Source organism: Lolium perenne, chromosome 3, assembly GCF_019359855.2.
Source record: "Lolium perenne isolate Kyuss_39 chromosome 3, Kyuss_2.0, whole genome shotgun sequence".
Taxonomy (NCBI): Eukaryota; Viridiplantae; Streptophyta; class Magnoliopsida; order Poales; family Poaceae; genus Lolium; species Lolium perenne.
Window position 1 is genome coordinate 47,302,513 of NC_067246.2, and position 24,087 is coordinate 47,326,599.

Here is a 24,087-nt window from a genome sequence, read left to right on the forward strand (position 1 = left end):
GACCCCAGTAAGTAGAATTAGAAGATACAGAAGAGTGTAGCCAAATGACTAATAGTTGGTATTAACCTCATTTATTTTGGATAATGGTAAGCTGTCTTCTATCCATATATAGGTTTTTAATGATCCATAGAATTCTTTGGATGTCATAAAATTTTGGAGGCTATCATGCTACTATGTTTGACTCACGACGAAGATTGAGAGCCACGCAAGAGTTACTACCTCCATCCCAAAGCTTAAGGATTATATTATTTTTAGAAAATCAAATTATGTCAAGTTTGACTAAGTTTTTACCAAAAATCATTAAACATGCAAAATAAAAAATCAATATCATTAGATGGATAATGAAATATATTTTCGTGTGGTATCTAAAAAATATTATATTTGTTTATATATTCTTCTAAATGTTTGGTCAAACTTTATTTGGTTTGATTTTTCAAAAAAAAAAACTTTAAGCTTCGGACGGAGGTAGTATAAAATACTCGTGAGGCCAATTGTAGCCATCTTTCTTAATTAAGCCAGCACGCTAAAACAATACATCCATTTGAGCAATGAACCTAACTAAGAAGCATATCATTTTACTGAAATTTATGAACCACTTTTATAACTAATTACTACTTCTGAACCTCACTTTTCATGCGTGGCATTGTTAAGCATATTTTTTAGGCAAAGCTGGTTTTGAAATTCTTTGCGCTGAAGTGACACAAAATTTACTGTGGTAAATCAAGACATATTTTAGGACACCTTAATTTTGTGAAGATCCCAAATTAAGCTGACTCCTACAATGATAGAACGGCTTATATTATTTTTATAAATTCAAATTATGTCAAGTTTGACTAAGTTTTTATCAAAAATCATTAACATGCAAAATATAAAATCAATATCATTAGATAGATGATGAAATATATTTTCGTGTGGTATCCAAAAAAAATATTATATTTGTTGATATATTCTTCTAAATGTTTGGTCAAACTTTATTTGATTTGATTTTTCAAAAAAAAATAAACTTTAAGCTTTGGGAAAGAGGTAGTATAAAATACTCGTGAGGCCAATTGTAGCCATCTTTCTTAATTAAGCCAGCACGCTAAAATAATACATCCATTTGAGCAATGAACCTAACTAAGAAGCATATCATTTTACTGAAATTACTGAACCTCTTTTATGACTAATTACTTATGAACCTCACTTTTCATGCCTGGCATTGTTAAGCATATTTTTTTAGGCAAAGCTGGTTTTGAAATTCTTTGCGCTGAAGCTGGCACAAAAGTTACTGTGGTAAATCAAGACATATTTTAGGACAGCTTAATTTTGTGAAGACCCAAATTAAGCTGACTCCTACAATGATAGAACGGCTTATATTATTTTTAGAAATTCAAATTATGTCAAGTTTGACTAAGTTTTTACCAAAAATTATTAACATGCAAAATATAAAATCAATATCATTAGATAGATAATGAAATATGTTTTCGTGTGGTATCTAAAAAATATTATATTTGTAGATATATTCTTCTAAATGTTTGGTCAAACTTTATTTGGTTTGATTTTTCAAAAAAATTATAAACCTTAAGCTTTGGGACGGGTAGTATAAAATACTCGTGAGGTCAATTGTAGCCATCTTTCTTAATTAAGCCAGCATGCTAAAACAGTACGTCCACTTGAGCAATGAACCTATCTAAGAAGCATATCATTTTACTGAAATTTCTGAACGTCTTGTATAACTAATTACTTCTGAACCTCACTTTTCATGCCTGTCATTGTTAAGCATATTTTTTTAGGCAAAGCTGGTTTTGAAATTCTTTGCGCTGAAGCTGGCACAAAAGTTATTGTGGTAAATCAAGACATATTTTAGGACACATTAATTTTGTGAAGACCCCAAATTAAGCTGACTCCTACAATGATAGAACTTTATATCTAGCCATCACAGGTAATGTTCTCACGTCACGAACTACATATCTGCACACCAGCGACACGGTTATAAGGCACTCAATGGGAGGATCCATGTCCTACTTTTGTGCACTTGACTTTTATATAAGTACACAAGATCCAAGGTTTCACAAATACATCCAATGAGCAGATTACTAATTCCTTCTAAGTTGTAGATCGTGATACTGTAGCAAACTCCTAACTGGGCATTCTATTTTTTAAATTTTGTTACCATTTGAGTTTTCGACCTTTTCCTCAAACTCTATCCCCATATCAATCTTGGTATCTACAATGTTCAACTCGTGACCTTCAGATAGACTCATGTTAGTAATGTAGTTTTGCCTCAGACTTTTCCAAATATGCAGTGAACACAAATTGAACAGACACAAAACATGATACTATACCACAAGCACAAGCACAAGCCCACAACATCAGCAGCGTCGACCGAGCTCTTCCCTATATAATTCAGTATGCTTTCTATCTCTTTTTCTCTTACCATGCATAAGAACAAGCTCATAATAGCCTATATAAAAGCTAAACACTTTAGCCAATCCCTCCTTGATTTGGTTGTTGTAGATGGCCTATTTTCTCTCACGTTCGTCCAAATAGCTAGCAACACATACCCTCCTCTTACGTTTCTTACCTGTTCAGTCCATAGATAATTTCCGTTTGCCTCTTTTTATATGTAAATGGACAACCGGTAACTGGTTCCAAGACCTCCTTCCTTCTGATTTTTGCACGCCTCTCCCGATTAGGATATGTTCGGTTCCTCTGGAAACATCTAGTGCATGGGCCCTACCGTCCACCGTTTGGTTTCATGAAAACAGAACAATTCTAGTTAGGTACATGCTCTTTTATAATGGTGAAAGCTAAACACACAAATGGAAACTATAAGGAACTGAGTTTCAGAAAACTTACATTATGCAGTATGAAATGAACTTACTGATATTGTCTCCATGAAGATCTAGGATTCCAGGCTAAACCTAGTAGACCATGCATTAAGCGATCATGTATAAAGTCTCATATACTCTTGCGTTGACATTTTGAAGACCCAAAACTAACATGAACAATCTTTCTTAATGTGATCTTGGACTCAGTTTAACATGTGTCAACCTCGTACCATGATGAAAGAAAAAGGTAATCCTGCTAGTTGACTTATAGTGGGAATGAAGCACAGTAGGACGTGATAAAATTGTGCTCTTTGTACATCAGCAACAAAATGAGCAAACAGAAGAGTAACATTGAAAATGCATAGCATTGCATAAAGCAGCGGGCTAGATAATTTTCAGAGAGCGTATTTTTTGTGGGATTGTCCTCCGCTGCTTTATATAGCATGACAATTCACATTTGAACAATGAACAGTTTGACACCAGTGTCTTTAATTGCAGAAGCCTTTCAAATTGATCTACAGAATGCACAACTTATGATCTAATTAGAAATTAAGCGTGGCATGTGGCATATACCTTCAGATCAACTTTTGTCATGGGTTGTTGCCTTCCTGGAGTTATGGTTCTCTAATTCCTGATAAAACCAACAACAATTTCACTATTTCAACAGATATGTCCAAGTTACTCATATTTGAATATTTGGGTTTGGGGTAAATGACGGTAAATGTTAGTACTTGTTTCAAAAAAAATAACCATGCATCCAGATAAGGAACTCCACAACACAGTGGTTTATTGAGCAGAGCAAATGCAGGTTTACTAAAGTTTCTTGTGAGCCAGAATTATGCAATGTAACCACATAACTTTGTCCATCATCTTGTTCCATTTTCCAACGACAGCCAAAGAAAATGTGAACAAAGATCAGACCATGCAGTGAGAAAAATGAAAGAGACTTGATAGCATTCTTGTAGAACCCGGCAGTGGCTAAAATGAAATAGGGGGAAACAATAAAACTTGCATCCACTCAACCCTAATCTAGTATTTCTATAACATATAATTTCTATAGATCAGTATGGTAGCTGCAGTGACTAAAACGATACTTCTTGGAGTCTCCGTTCAATTCTCCACAGCTTTATCCTTGAAACAGATACCAATAAAAGTAACCAATTCAGGTAAAACTTCAGCATATAGTGAATATCATTGAGCAAATCTTATGTTGTAGAGAATAGCTCCACAAAGAATTGTGCAGTTTGCGGCGTTAGTGAGCCATCGCATTGATCGATTAACTATTGGTTGCAAGTTCCACAAAATATTTCTCTAAATTTTCTTACATACTATACCATGCATATAGTTTATTGCTTCGCCAAACATGAAAATGGTGTTTCCAAAGTGCCTGGAAATGAATAATTAACATGAAATTTCATAAACCACGGCTCATTCATATTGTGCATCAAATGCAGAACCTCCAACTGAATCACATATTGTTATAGTGACATCCTATGGTTGGAAAGTTCTTGTAGTAAAAAAGGCACATGAGCACTGTACATGTTGAGTGTTCAATTACGATTTGAACATGGCCAATGCACATTAACAATAGAAAGCCTGGTCGATATACTTATACATTATCTGAACGGAAACCAGTCAATAAATCCATCTTTTACCTTGCAACTGGAAAGCGGAGAAAGGCCGCTCCTAGGCCTGGAAATCTGCATTCGTCACACGTGCTTAACATTCCATTTATGATGCAAGATAACAGGAGATACAACAAAAAAAATTACGGAGTAGTAACTAAGAAGAACCCATCCATTTTGCTTTTGCAATGACGGACTATTGTGACCAACAATCGATTTTGTCAGATGCAACTGCAACCATGCTGCCTAGACCCACTTCCTCTCCTACCTCCCATCGGGTTAGATACACAACGGCATGAAAATGAAGTGAATCAAATCTTTACCTGTGTCCCTTCCATGTTCCATCTAAATGCGGGCAGGAGAATGGTAGTTGCTGCCCTTCCCTGTCCAGGAGGCGGCATCGATCTCGACATGCAGCGCCGCCTACACCGCAGCTGCGAATGACCTCCATCCGTCATGGCCTCGCCCAGGACCTCCGCCCGCGATCTCGCCTGCCGCGGCGCCTGCTGGTGCTCGCGACCTGGCCGCATGATGCTCCCGCGACCTAACAGTATTCCGCGGCCCCCGATCCTCTGCCTCCAAGCCCCCATCCTGACCGTTCTAGTGAGAGCGATAAGAGGAGAGGCGCCTCACCGGCCGCGCAGGGGTGGAGTTGTTTCCCGCAAAGTCGTCGGAAGCCTGCGGCGGCGGAGCGGCCCATGGAGGACACCGGGAAGGAGGGCTCCCCATGGAGAGAGCTGCACATGGAGGACGATGGCAGCCGTAACCCACCATGGCCTGCGTCGCCCGCCGGCGCGTGGTGGTGGCCGGATCGCCGGAGTGCAGCGGCAGCCGCCCTCGGACACGGGATCAACGCAGACGGGCGGTATCGACGGAGCCGCGCACGACCGGTGCCTTGCCTCCGTCGTTGAGGGAGCCAAGGAAGGAACAGAGAATGGAGGAGGGATAGAGGGGAAATGAGTCCCTTTGTTTCTCCGGCCCTCTCTCTCTCAAAGTGCGGTGCGGACAGAGGGTGGTCGGTGGCGACCCCACACGGCGATACCACACCGTCAAAGCAATGAGAAGACAGGGATTGCAACAGACTTATATCTTGTATCTAATTACTACTGCTTAAACTTGGTCCAGCAATACAGAGTGTTAGTAAACAGGTACAACAGGCTGACAAAATCGCCGAGCACAAACTCAATTCCATGGAAGAAGCTTCTCAGCATGGTCGGCCCTGACCCAGGTCCCACACCTAGGGGGGGCAGGATTTCATCCTCCCTTGTATATTCTGTCCAGCCGTTATTCATGTTGGGCGAAGCAGGGCAGCAATCGGGAGCAGGGCAGGAGGAAAGGAAAAGTTGGAGCACACAAGAGGACTGATCGGTGACTGCGGCACATGCGCATGATGGTGGCGTGCGTCGGGACTCCATATGCGCCTGGCCAGCTCGCAGCATCCTCATGCCTTTGGTCGCCTCTGTCCTCATAGGTACGTTGTCCTTACATGATTGTTGGTTTCTACCCTTCAGATCGTCATGGCTCAGAGCAAAAATACATGCGCGCAAAGCTAGCTTCCTGAATCAGGTTGATCGATTTGCTAGCAGCCCTACATAAGCAGCTTAGCCTGGAGGTGATCCCTTGATGGACTCTCCCGTACATGGACACAACTAGTAGCTCGGCAAATCTCTCGGTTGTTATCTACAACTTAGTGTTGGATAACTGTTGATGTATCTGTTGGGCTGTCTTCTTGTTCTCTGTTGTGGCCCACTTGGCCCAGCCCAGTCCTGACCTATATAAGATGCTTCTATCTCTGTAACCCTAAGAAGAGAGAATTCCTCCCTGCAGCCTCCTTCCACCTCAGGTTAGGCCCTCACCTCTGTCCACATAGTATCAGAGCAAGGGGCAGTGAGGGCAACGACGGGAAGGACTGCCGATCTGGAAGCCTAGTCTGCTGTGGCAGCTAGGAGGAAGAGGAAGAGGAAGGGAGCAGGCTGCTACGGCGGCAAGGAGGGAAAGACAGTGACAAGTAAGGAGACGAAGAGGCATCCTGCGGGTAAGTCCTTTGGTGATTCTGAGAGGTTAGTTTGGTGTCAAGCATGGGGGACAACAGGGATTTGGCCAAGGCTCTGGAGAAGCTGGCAGAACTTATCACTAACAAAGGAGATGGAGGAGGATCTGCTGGAGGGGGAGCAATCGTTCCCCATACTAACATCGGTCAGAAACTTGAGCTGCCGGCGAACGAAATCAAGTTGGAAGGAGTGGCCAACTATCTCCGGTGGTCAAGGAGGGCGCTGTTGATTTTGAACTCGAAAGGGCTGGATGAACGTGTGAGTGGTGAAGCTGCAGAACCAGCAGACAAGACCAGTTCGGAATGGAAACAGTGAAATGCCATAAATTCTCTGATTGTGGCATGGTTGCTTAACTCTTTGGTCCCTAACATTGCTGCTTCTGTAGAGGCACTCACAAAAGCTTCAGAGGTATGGGACACCCTATCAAATCTTTATTCTGGAAAGGGGAACATTATGTTGATTGCTGAGATTGAGGATAAAGTGCATGACTTGCAACAAGGAAACAAAACTGTGATGGCATATGTGGCTGAGTTGCAGCATCTTTGGGGAGATTTAGATCATGTTGATCCTCTAGAACTTGCCCATGGGGAATGTGTGAGTGCTGCTGCAAGCTGGATTGAACGTCGGCGAGTCATGAAGTTCTTGAAGGGTCTTAATCAAGATTTTGAGGGGAGAAGGGCTGCTTTACTGCATCAAACCACTACCCCTTCTCTCAAAGAAGCCATTGCAGCTATGTCCAGAGAGGAAGTGCGTCTGAATATGACAAAGGGAAGTGATTCTGTCCCTCATCCGACCTTCTACACTACCGAGAGACAAGAGATGAGAGACTGCTATACTTGTGGGCAGAAGGGACACTTGAAGCATCAGTGTACCTCCTTTGCTACACCCAGTAGGGGGAGAGGAGGATACACACATGGCAGAGGAAGCTACAGAGGAAGAGGTGATGGCAGAGGTAGTGGACAGCAGTATGGAAGAGGTGGTGGACAACACTATGGCAGAAGTGGTGGACAGCCATATGGACATCAGTATGGCAGGGGTGGAGGACAGCAGCACGCTATATCACCCAAGGCACATATGGCAGCAGCTTCAGAGTCAACTACCAGTACCTCTCAGGGACAATCCAAGGAAGAAGGACAAAATGAAGCAACCTTTGGGAACTTTGCCCACTATGTCTACAGAGATGAAGGTAATATTGATAGAGTTTCTATAGCCACTCATAATGCTAATTCAGATTGGATTCTTGATTCTGGAGCATCCAAACATGTTACTGGAAATATTAGTGAGTTTGACTCTTATACTCAGTATCCTCCCACACATAGAGGCACTATCCAAACAGCAGATGGCACAGCACAATCTATAAAAGGGGAGGGGTCGGTGCAATGTACACCCAACATAAAATTGTCATCAGTTCTACATGTTCTGCTTTTCCAGTAAATCTGCTATCTCTAAGTGCCCTGATTGATCAGCAGGACTACCGTATAATAGTTGATAGATATATGTGTTTAATTCAGGAAAGGGAGAGCAGCAAGAAGATTGGGACTGCAACCAGGCATAGAGGTCTTTGGCACATAGATCGTGACAAGATGGGGCATGATGCTAGTTCTGTGCTTGCTGCGATTGTTGGAGGAAAGGAGAGTATGGCACTAGTTCATCATTATCGAATGGGCCACATGGCGTTTGATAAAATGTTTCGTGTCTTTCCTGATGTAATGAATGGAGTGGACAAAACCAAATTATATTGTGATGCCTGCGAATATGCTAAGCATACGAGAACCTCTTATGTTAGTAGAGGGATCAGAAGTGTATCCCCATTTGTGTTAGTGCACTCTGATGTATGGACGTGTCCTGTTGTGTCAGTAAGTGGCATGAAGTACTTTGTGACTTTTATTGACTGCTATTCCAGAATGACTTGGATTTATCTTATGCGTCGCATAGATGAAGTGTTCACTTGTTTCCAGAGTTTTTGTGCCTATGTGAAAAACCAATTCAATGTTCAGGTGCAAGTGATCAGAACTGATAATGGTACTGAATATATCAACAAACCTTTTGCTGCTTTCTTATCTTCGCAAGGTATACTGCACCAGACTTCATGTCCTGACACTCCTCCCCAGAATGGAGTTGCTGAGCGGAAGAATAGGCACATTCTTGAAGTGGCTCGATCTCTTATGTTTACCATGAATGTTCCCAAATTCTTATGGAGTGAGGCAGTTATGACTGCTACATATTTGATCAACAGAATGCCTTCAAAGATTCTAGGTATGCAGTCTCCCTGCCAACTCCTTCTAAATAACAATGACTTTGTTGTACCACCCAAACTCTTTGGCTGTACATGTTTTGTAAGGGATCACAGGCCATCTGTTGGCAAGCTAGATCATCGGGCTATCAAATGTATCTTTATTGGCTATTCCTCCAGACAGAAGGGTTACAAGTGTTGGAGTCCCACTGACAGGAGGACATTTGTAAGCATGGATGTTACGTTTCGCGAGTCAGAACCATTTTATGACGGTGAGAGTGATCTTAGTGGCTTGTTCCAGGGGCTTGACCATCTTGGTGATGCTCAAGAGGGGGAGCAACAGCAAGGTGGTGATCAAGAGCAGAAAGATGGTGACCAACAACAACATCAACAAATTCCTATTGTTGCGGAGATTCCTGTAATTCCTGGTACACCTACACCACCTAGACCTGTACCACCACAAAGATGGCTGCAGAATCCACTTGTGTACTCTAGAAGACAAGTACAAAGGGAACAAGTAGATGCCTTTGGAGGAGCAACAAGACCAGGGCGGGGAGCAACCCATTGGACCAGAAAATCAAGGAAGCACAAGTGTAGATGCTGCAGAGGAGAATCAATCTCAGACTGAGTCCAATAATAGCCTAGACTTGCCAATTGCAATAAGGAAAGGGATAAGGAAAGTTGGGCCCCCAAAGCGACTGAGTTATGATGACTATGACGTAGGAAATTATATTTCTTACGAGGCATTGTCACCCTCTTTTCGGGCTTTTGTTGCTTCACTGCAAACTGTATCTGTTCCTAAGGATTGGAAGGCAGCCAGGTTGGACCCGAGATGGTGCAATGCTATGATGGAAGAGTTAGAGGCCTTGAAGAAAAATAAAACATGGGAGTTGACAGATCTCCCTAAAGGAAAGAATACAGTAGGCTGTAAGTGGATCTATTCTGTAAAACAAAATGCAGAAGGAAAAGTGGAGAGATATAAGGCAAGACTTGTGGCAAGAGGATATAGTTAGACTTATGGCATTGACTATGATGAGACATTTGCACCAGTGGCAAAAATGAGCACTGTCAGAATATTGATCTCTTGTGCAGCAAATTTCGGATGGCCCTTGCATCAACTTGATGTCAAAAATGCATTTCTGCATGGTGATCTCCAAGAGGAGGTGTATATGGAGATGCCACCAGGATTTGTCAGACCTGAAACTAAAGGGAAGGTATGTAGACTGAAGAAATCTCTATATGGTCTCAAACAATCTCCACGGGCCTGGTTTGACAGGTTCAGACAAGTGGTGTGTGGCATGGGATATGGTCAATGCAATGGAGACCATACCTTATTTTACAGACATTCGGAGCAGAAAATCACTATCCTTGCTGTGTATGTTGATGATATTATCATCACGGGAGATGATGTTGTGGAAATCGCAAAACTGAAAGGATGCTTGAGTCAGGCCTTTGAGGTGAAAGATTTGGGAAAACTTAGATACTTCCTTGGAATAGAAGTTGCAAGATCATCAAAAGGGATATCACTATCTCAAAGAAAGTATACATTGGATCTCTTAGATGATATGGGCATGCTGGGGTGTCGAGTGGCTTCAACACCTATTGACCAGAACACTAAAATCACAGCAGAGTCTGGAGAACCCATAAACAAGGAGAGGTATCAAAGACTTGTTGGAAGACTAATATACTTATGCCACACGAGACCAGATATATCATTTGCAGTGAGTGTAGTGAGTCGCTATATGCATGATCCGAGGGATGGACACTTGGAAGCAGCTCAAAGAATCTTGAGATACCTGAAGGGCACTCCGGGAAAAGGAGTGTTGTTTAAAAGTAATGGACACCTAAATGTAGATGGATATTGTGATGCAGATTGGGCTAGCTGCTTAGATGATCGAAGATCCACCTCAGGGTATTGTGTTTTTGTTGGAGGAAATTTGGTGTCATGGAGAAGTAAGAAACAATCTGTTGTCTCGAAATCAACAGCCGAAGCTGAGTACAGAGCTATGTCACAGGGCCTGGGTGAAATGTTGTGGGTACGAAACCTTCTGAGAGAGCTGAAAATTTTAAGGCAAGGAAGCTTGAAAGTGTGGTGTGATAATATGTCTGCCATAAACATAGCAAATAACCCTGTCCAGCATGAGCGAACTAAACATGTGGAGATAGACAGATTCTTTATTAAAGAAAAGATTGATGCAGGGATTATCTCATTGGCTTATGTGAGATCAGGACAACAAGTGGCAGACTGTTTAACAAAGGGACTGGGCTCAAAGGAGTGTAATCTTGCCTGTGCCAAGATGGGAATGATTGACATTTATCACCCATCTTGAGGGGGAGTGTTGGATAACTGTTGATGTATCTGTTGGGCTGTCTTCTTGTTCTCTGTTGTGGCCCACTTGGCCCAGCCCAGTCCTGACCTATATAAGGTGCTTCTATCTCTGTAACCCTAAGAAGAGAGAATTCCTCCCTGCAGCCTCCTTCCACCTCAGGTTAGGCCCTCACCTCTGTCCACACTTAGGAGCCTCCTTTAATTCTCTTTAGTTCTTTGTGATCTTTGTTGTTATTTACTGAAGCATCCCTGTTGGTGCGAATTAGACTATGACTAGGAATCCTAATTCTACTAGGACTGGCATTTCTAATCCTATTGGATTCGACTTGTAGATGACAACATTAATTTCTACATCAATTCCTTGTCTGTCACCCATACCTCCACTGATTCGCCGAAGCATGTTATGTTGTTAGTGTTCTTTCCAAAAGCCTAATTTCATGTATTTAGTTTCTTCACAGCTTTATGTGTTAAATGTTGCCTAACAACCATTTGTCCGATGCTGAGAAAAAGAAAAAAATAACGAGAAGATGAGTTTATTGGATCATAAATGGGTGCTTTAAATAAGTTTTTCTAGCTTCAAGTAGTGTTGATGGAGTTATAGGAATTTAATTTGCTATTTATTTACTCTTTAGGTCGTAAAATGACATTGCTTAAGCGTTTACCAATCATTATTAAACATCTCAGACTAAAAATGTGTGGTTGATAGTTAAATCTATATACACATACACATGTATGTAGCCCTAAGGGTCCTTGTTGTCGACTTCGCCCTAGGGCCATGCGAAACATAGAGCCGTCTCTCACACTGACACACAGTGAATCGACTGAACTCCTTCTCGCAAAGCCAAGAGCAAGCTACGGTACAAAGCTACAGTTCGCCAAGTGAAACAGACATATTACATAAACTGAAAGCACACTTCACTATGCGCCACACAAACATTGCTACAGAGCAGCTGAAACTAAATTATTCTGTGCAATTGTTGACCAAGTACAAGGCATATAACATGCAGGAGAAATCGCAAGTTATCTTGGTATCTTAGCGACATGTTAATATGGTATGGAGCAACACCAATCTCCGAAAGAAGTTATGAAGCAATGGAAGAAAAGGGAAGAGCTTCAGAGTTAGTGTTGGGTTTATGCCTGAAGTGCAGTGGGAAGCAGAGCTTCATACTCTGCTGCTGCCCTGTCTGGCTCACTGACCTAGTTGCTCATCACTAAGTTCCGGATGGTCCTTGGCAAGCTTCGAGGATAGATTGTTTGGACATCCAACAGAGTTAGTTAGCATCGTCTCCTTACGCGCAGCCCATTCACAAACAGAGCGTGTCATGGAAGGCTTCTTATTACATTGACATACAGAACATGAACTGAACTCCTTTGGCAAAACCAAGAGCAAGCCACAGTACATAAATACACAATTGAATAAACTGGTATTTCTTTGAAAGAAACACACATATTGCATACATAGACTAGAAGCACACTTCACTACGCGCCGCACAAACCTTGCTACATAGCAGCTAACTATATGACACTGCAACTGTAGACTAAGTACAAGACATACAGCACGAAGTAGAATCACAGGTTACCTTGGTATCTCAGTAACATCTGTACCAGATATGACGCAACATCTATCTCGAAAAGACAGGAGCTTCAGAGCAACATCTATCTTAGTGGGAACCAGACTTCAGAGCAACATCTCTGCTGCTACCACTGGAGAACTCTTTTCTATCTGCAATTAGTACCTCCCAGGGATACCCCGTTCGTGAATTCTCTCAAAGAGTAGAGAAGGGTTGCTGGAATGTGTGCTGGCTGCTCTCTCTATAGCAGCCTACACAGCCTCAACACTGCCATCGTTGCCCTTCACGGAATTTTGAGAGTAATGAGGCAGGGGAGGTTCTCAATTCCGAAGTCCAAAGGTACATCTTTACCTACACAGACAAAAGAAATATGGAGTTTTTCTAGCTTGGGCGCAGATCCCGCCTCAAACATCAGATCTAACAGGCTATAATTTGCATCATAAATAAAAATCCTCAAGAGCCGGAACCCAACTTCCCTGCTGATTCTGAGCTTTTCGTTTGACTTTGTTACTTCCCTCAGATGCAAAATGATCAAAGAGGGTAAACTTCCAAGGATGTTGAGATCATTCTGTTTCACTCCCTGCACTTTAAGGCGTAGCTGTTGGAGGTTTTTGAGGGAGCTCACCCATTTTGGAACCTCCCGGATGGCTGAACACCAAGACCTGGTAATAAGTCTCTCCAAGGTAACTAGGCTCAAACGTTGCTCCAAGAGGTTGCTCCCTTTCCAAATAGTAAGAGAGCGAAGGTTTTGGGTGCCTAGCTTACACAGGGAAGAGACAAGAGCTTTGTTGTGCTCCTCCTTAATATCCTCATAGTTAGAATCAACTTCAAAATGAAGGACGAGATTCGTCAAATTGTTTAGCTGGCCAATGCCCCATATGAAGTTAAGTGGCTGCTTGGAGACTGTGACCCCTTTCAATGTCTCCAGCGCTTGCAAATTCACAATCCCATCAGGAAATTTAACACCACGGTCAACAAATAGATGTGATAATTTTCCAAGATTAACAATAGATGCAGGTAATTCCTTCACCTCAGTGTCTCTTAGGTCCAATATTTCTAAGCACTTCAAACGCCCGATTTGTTCCGGAAGCTCACATATTATTGTATGTTTGAGGCTCAAGTACCTCAACTGGAAAAACCTCAATATATTTTCGAGATGATGTCCTTTCAAACGACTGCAATTCTTCAATTCGAGAACACGCAAATGTCTGAAATCCTCCAAAGAAGGGATTTCATCATAAGTCCGAAGCACATTAAGTGAACGTACATGAGACAATACCAAACCCTTTGTTGGTAGTGTTGAATATCCTTGTTTGCTCACTTCCAAAGAGAGTCGACGAACAATTTTGGTTTGTGTCCCAATTGTCAGAGTGGGAACACCAAGTAAGGTAACAAAGTTTTCTTCTATGGACTTGGATATGATGAAATCAAGAATCATGTCATGAACTCGACATGAGTTCACCTCACCATAATCATTTGTATTTCCAGGTTGGATCAAATTCCTATTGAGAAGCTCAGTAAAACACACCTCTCCTATCTCATGTGTTGTATAGCTTCCTTCTTTGTGAATAATTCCTTCAGCAATCCACCTCCTTATTAGATCCTTCTTCCTAATAATGGAATCTTCCGGCCATATACTTACATATAGGAGACAAGTTTTTAGATGATGAGGAAGATCAAAGTAACTAAGTGACAATATCTTCATCATTCCTTCAATGATGTGATTTCTTACAAGTGCGCGACCAATTGAATCTTTCACTTGATCCCATAGATCTTCCCTTCTTTCTGTGTTAGCCAGCAAACCAGATATAGCAATTATGGCCAAAGGTAACCCAGCACATTTTTCCAAAATTTGATCAGAAATGTCTTCAAGGTATGAAGGGCAATTTTCTTCGGAGTTGAATAGCCTTTTGCGAAATAACTGCCTTGAGCGCACTATATCCAGAGGCCTTATATTATAAACATGGCCATTGAATGATGATCGACATGTTTCTGCAACATCAATTATACGAGTAGTGGTGATTACTCTACTGCTACAATTGTTCATGGGGAATGCATGCTTAATAACATCCCATGTATCCACATCCCATATATCATCAATGACAACAAAATACCTGCACATATATAAGTGGTATTATTCCTGTGGCCTTAACATAATAGTGTACTAGTAAGTAAACGAATCAACAAATGGAACTCATTTGTGTTGGCACCATAAGCAAGATAAAGAATGATTGTGGCACAAGTGTATGGTATATACTTAATCCGTGTATGCACGTGTGGCGTGCCTGATAATTTGGTATTTCTTAGAAAGGAGAGGTAAGCAGCAATTTAAACGTGTGAAGAATGATCAAAGCATCATGGAGATTATTCACACATACCTAGCAGTGTGCAGTGATCGTAGATATGGTAATGATACGTAGCCAAAACTAGGTGTGGAACTCTCCAAAGTGAAGATGAAATAAATGTACAGACTTTATAGGAAAAAAGTTCATTTTACATCCTAGACTATTTATTTTTCCCCTATTTTTTTGTGCTTGCTTAAACTCAAAGGTACAACTTATGAAATATTTGCTAGTAGCCGTCTAATGCACACACAAGTGGGGAATACAAAATTTGGACACTACTGGAGATTCCCTAATGTTCGATCTTTATGTATGTAGGTTCGGGCATAAGAATTTGTAGCGACATCTGTTGTGGTGGGAAGAGAAGGATAAAACAAGAGATTGGGATAGAAAGAGGTAAATATTTTTCTAGACAAAAAGACTATATTTACGTTTTTATTGAAGTGGTAAGTTTTAATCTCGGTCCGCTAATCTACATCACACACCTTTTTTTGTATGTACTCTCCATATACTCTATATATAATAGTTTGTTTTGAACATTAGCGTGCATATGGCCATTCATTCCGAATAACTTATTAAAAATATCAAAATACAAATATAAATATTATTCAGATGGCAGATTCCTAGTATGATCTTCCTGTGAAATATATATATAACTCTCTTATTTATACATTAGGACAACAAGTAGGCACGGAATAGAAATTGCACCTCTGGTCTACTAGGGAATCATTGATCTTGATGATGAGTTGTTGTAGGCTCCCTGCTTTCGTGGCAGCATAATCTTGATCACTAACTTAACAAAGGATAGTTCTTAGAATATTTGCCATGTCTGGATTTCTCGAAACAGATAAGAAGGCCCGACACTTGAATCCAGACATGGCAAGAGTATATATATAGTCGAGTTAATGGGCCAAGGATAGTTCTTAGAAAATTTTCCATGTCAGGATTTACTGGTCAACCGTCAACAAGTATATAGTTGGATCGGAAGCTGGCGACATCAGGTCCGCTCCTCGTGTCGCTCCCCAGGGCGACGCCAGGCCCCAAACCCTAGCACCGCCAGCACTCCTCCCGTGCCCTCTCTCCCTCCGCCGCTGCCGTCGGTGCTAGCACGCCCCGACGCCAAACGTGCCCAGGGGGTTGATGGTGGCGGCGACCGGCAGTGGCAGCTGGGGCGGCGGCCACTGGTTTCGATGCGCACTGTGTTTAGGGCGGCGACCCTGGACGAGCGACGATTGCTCCTCCTCCACGGCCTCCGGCAATGGATGGTGGCGGCGGCTGTTGGATCTAGTGCCCGCCTAGATCCATCGCCGGCTTCAGCTGGCGGCGCGAGGAAGGGGGCCACGATCTTGCGAGGAGAGGATGATGTGGTTGCGGCGGCCGCCGTCCACCGAGTCCTCCTTCGTCGTAGTTGTTCGGCGGATGGCGGCGTGGGGGCCTGTACGCCTGCTTCGAGCTTGAAGGTGGTAGTCCTAGTGTTCTTATTCTGCGGAGATGAATACCTACCGGATGCTGATCTTTTTTCATCTAGCCGGAGTGTTGACTTCCGGAAGGCTCCGCCGGCGAATGGAACAACGCATCTTTTGCCTGGAGTTTGCTGGATCGGGTGGTATTCGGTCGCGCGCACCCATCCTTTTATTTCGAACGTTTGGTTCTGGAGGGAGCGGCGCGAAGCTCTGTTCTGTGTTGACATCAAATGACATTTGGTCCATGATGAAATCAGAAGAAGAGACTATCATGAATGCCGGATTGGAGGACTAGCTAAGGAAGGTTCAAGTCTCCGCGTTGTTGAGGGACTTGCTTGGTGTTCTGGACTTCGCAGCTGTGGTATGAAAGTGGGGGCGACAACACATGTGAAGTTCAGAGTCCTCGCTTCATGGGTGAAAACCCAAGGTCTGGCCTTAACTGGTTGTGCTTGGCAATGACCTTGTTGGAGGCATTATTTTGAAAGCGGGGACTATCTTCAGGGTGAAAACCTAAGATCTTTGGTCGGGCGACGACTGTGCTAGAGCACTGTTCCCTTCTTGGGGGCGTCGCTTTTGGAGAGTTTGTATTTCAGGTGTTATCTTGTTGGTGGATGTATTAGTGTTGTTAGGCCTGGGATACTGTAGCGGGACTTTTGTTTCTTAGTTTTCTTTTCTCTCTTTTGGCTGTGTGCATCCGTACTACCATTAGGGTGTTGCGTTGTTGCAGAGGTCAAATGTAATTGGTATCTTTTGATATTAATATATTCCCTTCATCGAAAAAGTATATAAACCATGTAAGTCAGTCATCTTCATAGAAAATGAAATTATGCATTAGCCTCAATTACTTAGTATGGTTGAGCCTGCCTCAGGGCCACTTATTTTGGGCCAAAAATGTTGAATGTACCAGAGAAGATGATGGACTAGGATGACTTAAAAAAATATAGAAACAATTAAAATCCACCAACTGAAGTATCAATTGGTCTCCTCCACACTGTCATCCTTAACATGTCTGCTCTCCCGACTACTTGGCAACCACCCATTCCTTCACCCCGATCAATTGTTTCTCCTCTCCTTCCCACTTCTACGGCTGCTCCTCCATGTTCTGCCTATTACTCCTCTGCTCTACATATGTCGGTTGCTACTCCTTTATCAATTGTTGCTTTCTTGTCCTCGCTGAATTTCTTCTCTTGTGCAACCTCAGACAATGGGTGGCAAGCTCGCTATTGACAACATCATCTTAGAGCTTGAAGGGAAGTATGTATTCCAGCTATCTCCACACCACCAGGGCTAGATAATATAATGACTAGGAGGGGGATTGTCTTGCCATCTAGGGTTAATTACCATGTCTGGCTCCAAGCGCGCACCGGGGTGCCAGATATCTGGTCGACGACTTCGATTCCAGAAGTTTCAAGCCTCTATTGTTGATGTGTGAGATGAGGGAAATGAATGATGTGGGCAGTGTTTTGACATGCTGGAAGCACACAACTTGCTTGCTGCATGCACAATGTTGTCATGTTGCAATGCTTCTAAAGTCTACATCCAGGGAGATGCTTCTAATGTTGCAGATGTTTTGCCACATATGATTCATATATTGGATTTTCATGTTGCATATGTTAGGACCGATTTTCTCATTTTTTTTGTGTCCAACGGTGAAAGAGCATGGAGCCCCCATGTGTGGTTTGATAATTGATGACAATTCCTATGAACTGATGCTTGCATTGAATTATATTTGAAGGTTTTGGCCATATGCCATACTTGAACCATATGTTGGGTTCAAGGTTGAAAGAAGAATGTGAAGACAATCAAGTGATGACGAAGGTTTTATTCAACGAGTGACCCAAAGGATGGTCATATGAGAGTTTATCCTATTGCAAGCATGTCTTGAATAATACGAGTTATGCGAGCATTCATAGTTCACTTCAATACGTCATCATAAAGAAGAGAGAAGAAATGAAATGCAAGTTCAAGATGAGTCATATCAAAGAGATCATATGCTTGAAGCTTGCCATTCATGTGGTGATGATAGACATGTGAAGATATCTCTAAACAAGGCTTTCCCATAGTAGAGTATGTGGGAGCAATTTGCAAGACTTGACCAAGGCAAGAACAATCAAGAAAGGCAACTCAATTTGAAGATGTCAAGATCGTCACCATCTAGCTCAAGTGTATTGCGCAAGGCAAAGGTTTGTCCTTGATATGTTTTATTTTTTACAGGTCTCTTGTTGTTAGTTGAGAGACTGAGTTATAGGATAGATAGTCATACTACCCCTTATCGATTGTGTAACTTGATTGTATCGTTCGTAGAGAGCTCAAACATCTTTCCTCGTTGTTGTTTTGATATTAACTATGTGTGGATTTGGAGATTGGGTTTATTTTAATGACAAGCTTTAGTTCCTCAAAACAGAGTTCGTATGAAAAATTTGCTGCTTACCGGCTTCTTGGTGAGGGAGGTTCTAGACCTCTATATATTTGTTATTTTCTCCCTTGATGGTCCTTAATATTTTTAACAAAATTGGTTTCATCTTATTCAAATTTCGGATGTGAAAGCTCCTAGGGTTTTGGTTTTAGTTGCTTCTGCATGTTTTGTGTGGAGACTCTAGTGTCCTTAGATCGGGGACTCTGGTGTGCAAACGCCAGAGACTTCGGCCTAAGGATACATAGAATCCGTGCCTATTGCTCGACATTGCACCAAGTCACACAATGTTTTGTAGTCAGTCCGGAGTTTGGCCGGGATACTTTGGTTCGGAGGCTGGTTCGGCCAGACTGGAGACTCCGGTGTCTCTAGGCCATGGACTCCGGAGTAAAGTCCTGCAGTGGCTAGTTTTTGGAGAAACCTATATAAATCCTCCTTCCCCAAGTGGAGAAAGTTGCTTCGGTTTCTCTCTAGTTTGTTTTGACTTTGAATAGCTTGCCTTTGTCTAATTATTTCTCCCATGCTTCTTGAATCATTTTAAGGGCAAAGAGATGGGAGATCTTGATCTACATTTTACCAACCAATATCTCCTCTAAGTGAGGGAACCTATTGACTCTAGATCTTGGAGAAATTTATTGTTCTCATGTACTCCATAGCACTAGTTTTGTGGTGGGATTTTTGGAGAGAAGGACTTGAGAACTTTTTGTGTTCTTTCCATTCATTTGGTGCATCGGTTTGAGTTTTCCACGAAAATTCGGTTGGTGAAAATGGAGAAGCTAATTACTCTCGGGTGCTTGTACCGAAGCTTGTTCGTCTCGGGTTCTTGGAACCCTAAACGGTTTAGTGGCTTGGTTGTGCCACAGAGCTCGGTCGTTGTGGTGTAAAGCTCACAGTGAGTGTCTTGGAAGCCTCTAATTAAGTTGTGGAGACTGCCAAAGCTTGCACAATTTTGATGGCTGCCCTTAAGGGTCCCATAGTGGACCAATGACTTTCCTTTTGGTGGGAAGGATCAAAGAGAATACTGTGAGCCATTGTGGTGTTTGGTGAGCACTGTACCTCCACACCGCTTCAACAAAGAGTAGTATCCACAAGGGTGTGAACTTTGGGATACATTGTCGTTTCCACGTGCCTCGGTTATTCTTATACCCGAGCTCTTTACTTCTGCACTTGAAGTTATATATCTTGCTATCATATAGTTGCTTATCTTGTTTAACGCAAGTCGTTTGTTGCACATAGTTGAACCTAATATATTTATGTTTTGTGCTTGATAAATTAAGCGCTAGCTTTATTTTGGATTTATTGAAGCCCAATAGCCCATAGCATAAAAGTTTTAAATTGCCCATTCACCCCCTCTAGGCAGGCGATATTTTTGTCCTTCCAAACATGACATTGTGCATACCTTACTGTTTTTTCTACATGGGCGTGTTTGAAATGTCGCAATATAACTACACACTTTTTCATACTACAAGAAAAATGCTGCAAGTGAGCATACACACGTAAAAATGTTATGTCAGGAGATTTGATGTTGCATTGATTGGACGGTCTACATCTCAGGCTTAAGTGAGTTTGGATGGCTCAGGAGGCGGCTAATCGGTTGAATCTCAACCGACCGAAACATAGCACATGCATGCGTAAAAAATGTCATACCAGATGGCCCAGAGTAGTGTATGTGAGCCCTAACCCCTGGGAGATGTGTAGATATGAGATGACAATTGAGAAAGGCATAGGGGTGTCAAGATGAATTATAAAATATTAAAAGTTTTGAAATTTTGAATTAAGAAATACAGTAATTCACATCAAGCTCGAGCCAAGAACCTTCTGGTCTGAAATCGACAACACTGCATGTTCATTATTGCGACATTTTTTAAACTTTGTTTTTTCTAATTGACAATCAACTAAGAATCTGGTCAATCTCAGTCCACGCCAACTATCAATCATACGTTGACCCATGCTGAAATTTACATTTCTCAAACTCTGAATACAAGCGCATATTGTTTCCACTATGTGAGCAAATTATTACAGCATTTTTAATCTGTAGACACATATGACCAAATTTGTAAAAATCTGCTATGATTTAATAAATTATCGTTTGATTGAGATTTAGACACTCAACTTTAAATTTTTCTCCATTCCCGTTTGTTAGAGACAAGAAAATAAATATTGGCACCCTACATATAACTTTTCTTTTGTCTACCATTCCTGAGATCCAAATTTATTATTCACATGCATGGATTGTTTAAACCAGGAAACTAGTATAAGGTGGGTTAAGAATATCAAACTAGTATAAAGAAATTTCCTGTATTAGGCTGGTTTTTTTATTCATCTGCCCTCCGGTGAAAAAAGTACTACTCTAGTCAACAAATATTGTTCCATCTGGACCATCTGATCTGTTATTTCTTTTCCAAAAAAATCTGTTTCCTATATTATGGTGTCAATTTTTTTATTTTGGAAAAGAATGTGTACTAGGACAGCCCACCAGCTTCTTAGAACACATAGTGATAAAAAAAACCTCGCCCTTCACATCCCTATAAGGCATACCCACGAAGATGATAAGTACTACCTCTGGACGTTATTAATTGACGCACGGACCTGCTATTGACATGCATGCGAATGCCTCCCTCTGTGTCGATTAAATCCGACCGGAGGGAGTAGAAGCGAAAGGAAAAGATAGAGAAAGTACGTACCTTTTGTCTAGTAGGAATTGGTTGATGTTCATAATGAGTTGTTGCACGCTACCTTCTTCTGTGTTACCATAACATTGGTTGCTAACTTGACTTAGAATAGTTCTCAGTATGTTTATCATGTTTGGATTTCTTGACACAGATAAGAAGGCCCGACACTTGAACTGCCCATTGAGCTCTTGATACACTTGGTTTGCAACAGTAGTTTTGCCCATACCTCCGGGCCCAACAACTGAGACTATCTTCGGTTGTTGTTGCATTGGCGCATGTTTATCTTCTTCTATCAAAAGTTTGATTATCTCAGCCTTGGGTTCATCGATTCCGACCAGCTTTGAGGCATGCACAAAGATTGCAAGAGACCTAGGGTCGACGACGGTTGCATTTTTGGTGCTGGCATAGGCTTGGTGAGTCTTGTACCTTTGATTCCTGCAGGCCACGTCAGTGATCTGTTTCTTTAAATCATGGATTTGGTTACCCATTCGACGGCGAGCCTTCATCTTGCCCAGCTTCCCTACCGAGTGCTTCATCTTCTCGATGAAGCCGTCTGGCTTAGCGTCCTTGTCATCGACACTTAGCATGAAGTCGTCGATGCAGTCCTCCATGTCATAGGACAGCTCCCGCACCTCATTCATCCAAACTTTATCCTGCACGTCAGGATCCTCCTCCTCCGACATCTTCATGAGAAATGCATCAATGGCAGCGAGTTCATGAGTGAGGGACTTGATATCCTTGCGCACCCCCTTGAAACGCTTGTACTTGTCGCCAAGCTGAGCGGACAGCTTCTCCACGACGGGTTTGAGGGCCCCCGTCACGGCGCTCACCACAGCCGCCTCCATGGTTAGCAGGAGTTGCTAGCTCGGTTAATTGTGTGAATCTGTGGATGCTGTACAATTTTGCGGGGAAACCGCACCAATTAATCCATGTAAGCCCAAAGTTCCGTAGAAAAAACAAGTTATACTACATTCAGCATGGTACAACTCGGACGATCCCATGGCCGCGAGGAGGCGGCCGCCTCATACGGCAGAGGAGAAGCACGTACCTATCAGGATCGATCTGAGGTGGAGATGTCGTTGTAAACAGAAGGTCACATCAGACACCGGCGATGCAAGTGCTGAAGTGCAGCACAGCAGCGACGGGGAAGATGTACGGGGGATTTTGATAAAATGAACTAAGAGGCGATGGTTTATTAGCCATGGAAACGCGTAGCCGCCTAGTTCGACTTTGACTTCTCTTACGGACCACAACCTCTGATAGTCAGCTGTAACTGGGAATTTCGAATCATGTGCTAGTGAGTGGAGCTCCAGAGCGAGTGAACGAAATGGCCAAAAGAAAATGATGGCAATCGAGGCCCGTGTGGACTAGAAAGCAAAGCAGTATTTCGATAAGATCGATCGTGGAGGCTTGTGCCGACGGCCGCGGCATCAGAATTATCGTTCGTTTCCATTCTATCCATCACTAGTTGAATGCCCATGCGTTGCTACGGGCTTCTCGATTGTTTGTGTTGTTGGATCTGCTCAATGTAACCAAAAGAAGGTACAGTCATTGTTAGGAACCAAAATTTAGTGAGCACCATCCATTATATACTAACCCATGAAGAAAAAATTATGTCACTCCAGCGAGTAAAGTTACTTGTTAAGCTCATTTTAACCAAAATCCTAAACTAATATGATACATATTTGGAGAAAACTAATAAACGGGTGGCAGCAAGAATATTTTCATCACCAGACACTTTGACTTCTTATGTTCAGTTACGAGTATCAATTTCTTTGATGTTCAAATCTTACTGCAATAGTGGTCTTGAGATTCGATGTTTTACCTGAGCCTCAATACCTATTACAGACACAGACAACATGCGCAACAAATCGGTATGTGTTTAAATTTCATGTGCATCACTAAAACAACAAACCAACACCGGTTATAGAGTACCACCATATGTGAATAGAGCGTAAGAGCCGATGCTGGTATGACCGGTTGTAAATGGTACATATATTTTTCACCTCAAATCCGTATCCTTGTCGGTTTTTAAGGATATGATATGCAACAATTAAAATCCACCCTATACAGATTCGGATATGGGTATTTGTTGAATGGTACACTATTTTCATGGTGAAAATAAAATAAAGTCTTTTTGCACTTATTTATCTGAAAGTTTATTCGTTTTCATCCGAGTTCGTTTCGTTTATGGTCTAAATCTGTAATCCGATATACTCCACACTTGAATCTGCATCCGGTCAATATTCGATCGGCTCCACATCCGGTAAAATAATATGATAAAACATATGGATAGAGCATTATCGCGTGATCTCGACTGCTCTAGGCCGACGGCCTCCTGATCGATGCTTACCTGGAGTTAGATCATCACTTCCATCTCGTCAACGTCTCTCAAACCCTTGGCTCAACGGAGCGAGCTAGTGTGTGGTATCTGGGATCCCGATCCATTGCATATCGATGTAAGCAAGAAAACTCACCGAGTGTACAAGAGGTAATCGAAATTTCTCCTGATGCATACGGCCATGTAGAGCTAGTTTGATCAAACAAGCAAGGATCGATCAAGTTCTATTACGTGCGT

General features: G+C 42.2%; 2 protein-coding genes and 1 long non-coding RNA gene across 3 annotated transcripts; 1 reads left to right on the forward strand and 2 right to left on the reverse strand.

The window, feature by feature from the left end:
- Nucleotides 1-2,047: 2,047 nt before the first annotated feature.
- LOC127338188 (uncharacterized) lies at nt 2,048-5,374 on the reverse strand. The gene is made up of 3 exons (XR_011754003.1): nt 4,759-5,374; nt 4,466-4,510; nt 2,048-3,441 (listed from the first exon to the last, which is right to left on the reverse strand). It is a non-coding gene; the product is annotated as an uncharacterized lncRNA (long non-coding RNA).
- A 1,139-nt stretch (nt 5,375-6,513) lies between these two features.
- Nucleotides 6,514-12,825, forward strand: LOC139837869 (uncharacterized). The gene is made up of 9 exons (XM_071827175.1): nt 6,514-6,781; nt 6,872-7,867; nt 7,918-8,192; nt 8,484-8,636; nt 8,723-8,742; nt 8,900-9,147; nt 9,812-9,933; nt 10,075-10,376; nt 12,657-12,825. Exons 1-9 carry the CDS (start codon nt 6,514-6,516, stop codon nt 12,823-12,825), a joined length of 2,553 nt encoding a protein of 850 aa, XP_071683276.1.
- Nucleotides 12,461-22,931, reverse strand: LOC127341363 (disease resistance protein RGA5). The gene is made up of 4 exons (XM_051367173.2): nt 22,558-22,931; nt 21,522-22,401; nt 15,670-15,750; nt 12,461-14,733 (listed from the first exon to the last, which is right to left on the reverse strand). Exons 2-4 carry the CDS (start codon nt 22,352-22,354, stop codon nt 12,903-12,905), a joined length of 2,745 nt encoding a protein of 914 aa, XP_051223133.1. The 5' UTR covers nt 22,355-22,401; nt 22,558-22,931; the 3' UTR covers nt 12,461-12,902.
- Nucleotides 22,932-24,087: the final 1,156 nt, after the last annotated feature.

Bases quoted from the DNA above. Each gene is read 5' to 3' on its own strand.
- LOC127341363 (XM_051367173.2), bottom strand. From the start codon at position 22,354: ATGGAGGCGGCTGTGGTGAGCGCCGTGACGGGGGCCCTCAAACCCGTC. The intron at 15,751-21,521 runs GTACGTACTTTC...TTGTTAAGTTAG, and splicing joins CAATTCCTACTAGACAAAAG to TGATCAAGATTATGCTGCCA. The intron at 14,734-15,669 runs GTGCAATTTCTA...ATATATGTGCAG, and splicing joins GATTCCCTAGTAGACCAGAG to GTATTTTGTTGTCATTGATG.
- LOC139837869 (XM_071827175.1), top strand. From the start codon at position 6,514: ATGGGGGACAACAGGGATTTGGCCAAGGCTCTGGAGAAGCTGGCAGAA. The intron at 6,782-6,871 runs GTTCGGAATGGA...CTGCTTCTGTAG, and splicing joins AGAACCAGCAGACAAGACCA to AGGCACTCACAAAAGCTTCA. The intron at 10,377-12,656 runs GTATCAAAGACT...CATCTGTACCAG, and splicing joins GAACCCATAAACAAGGAGAG to ATATGACGCAACATCTATCT.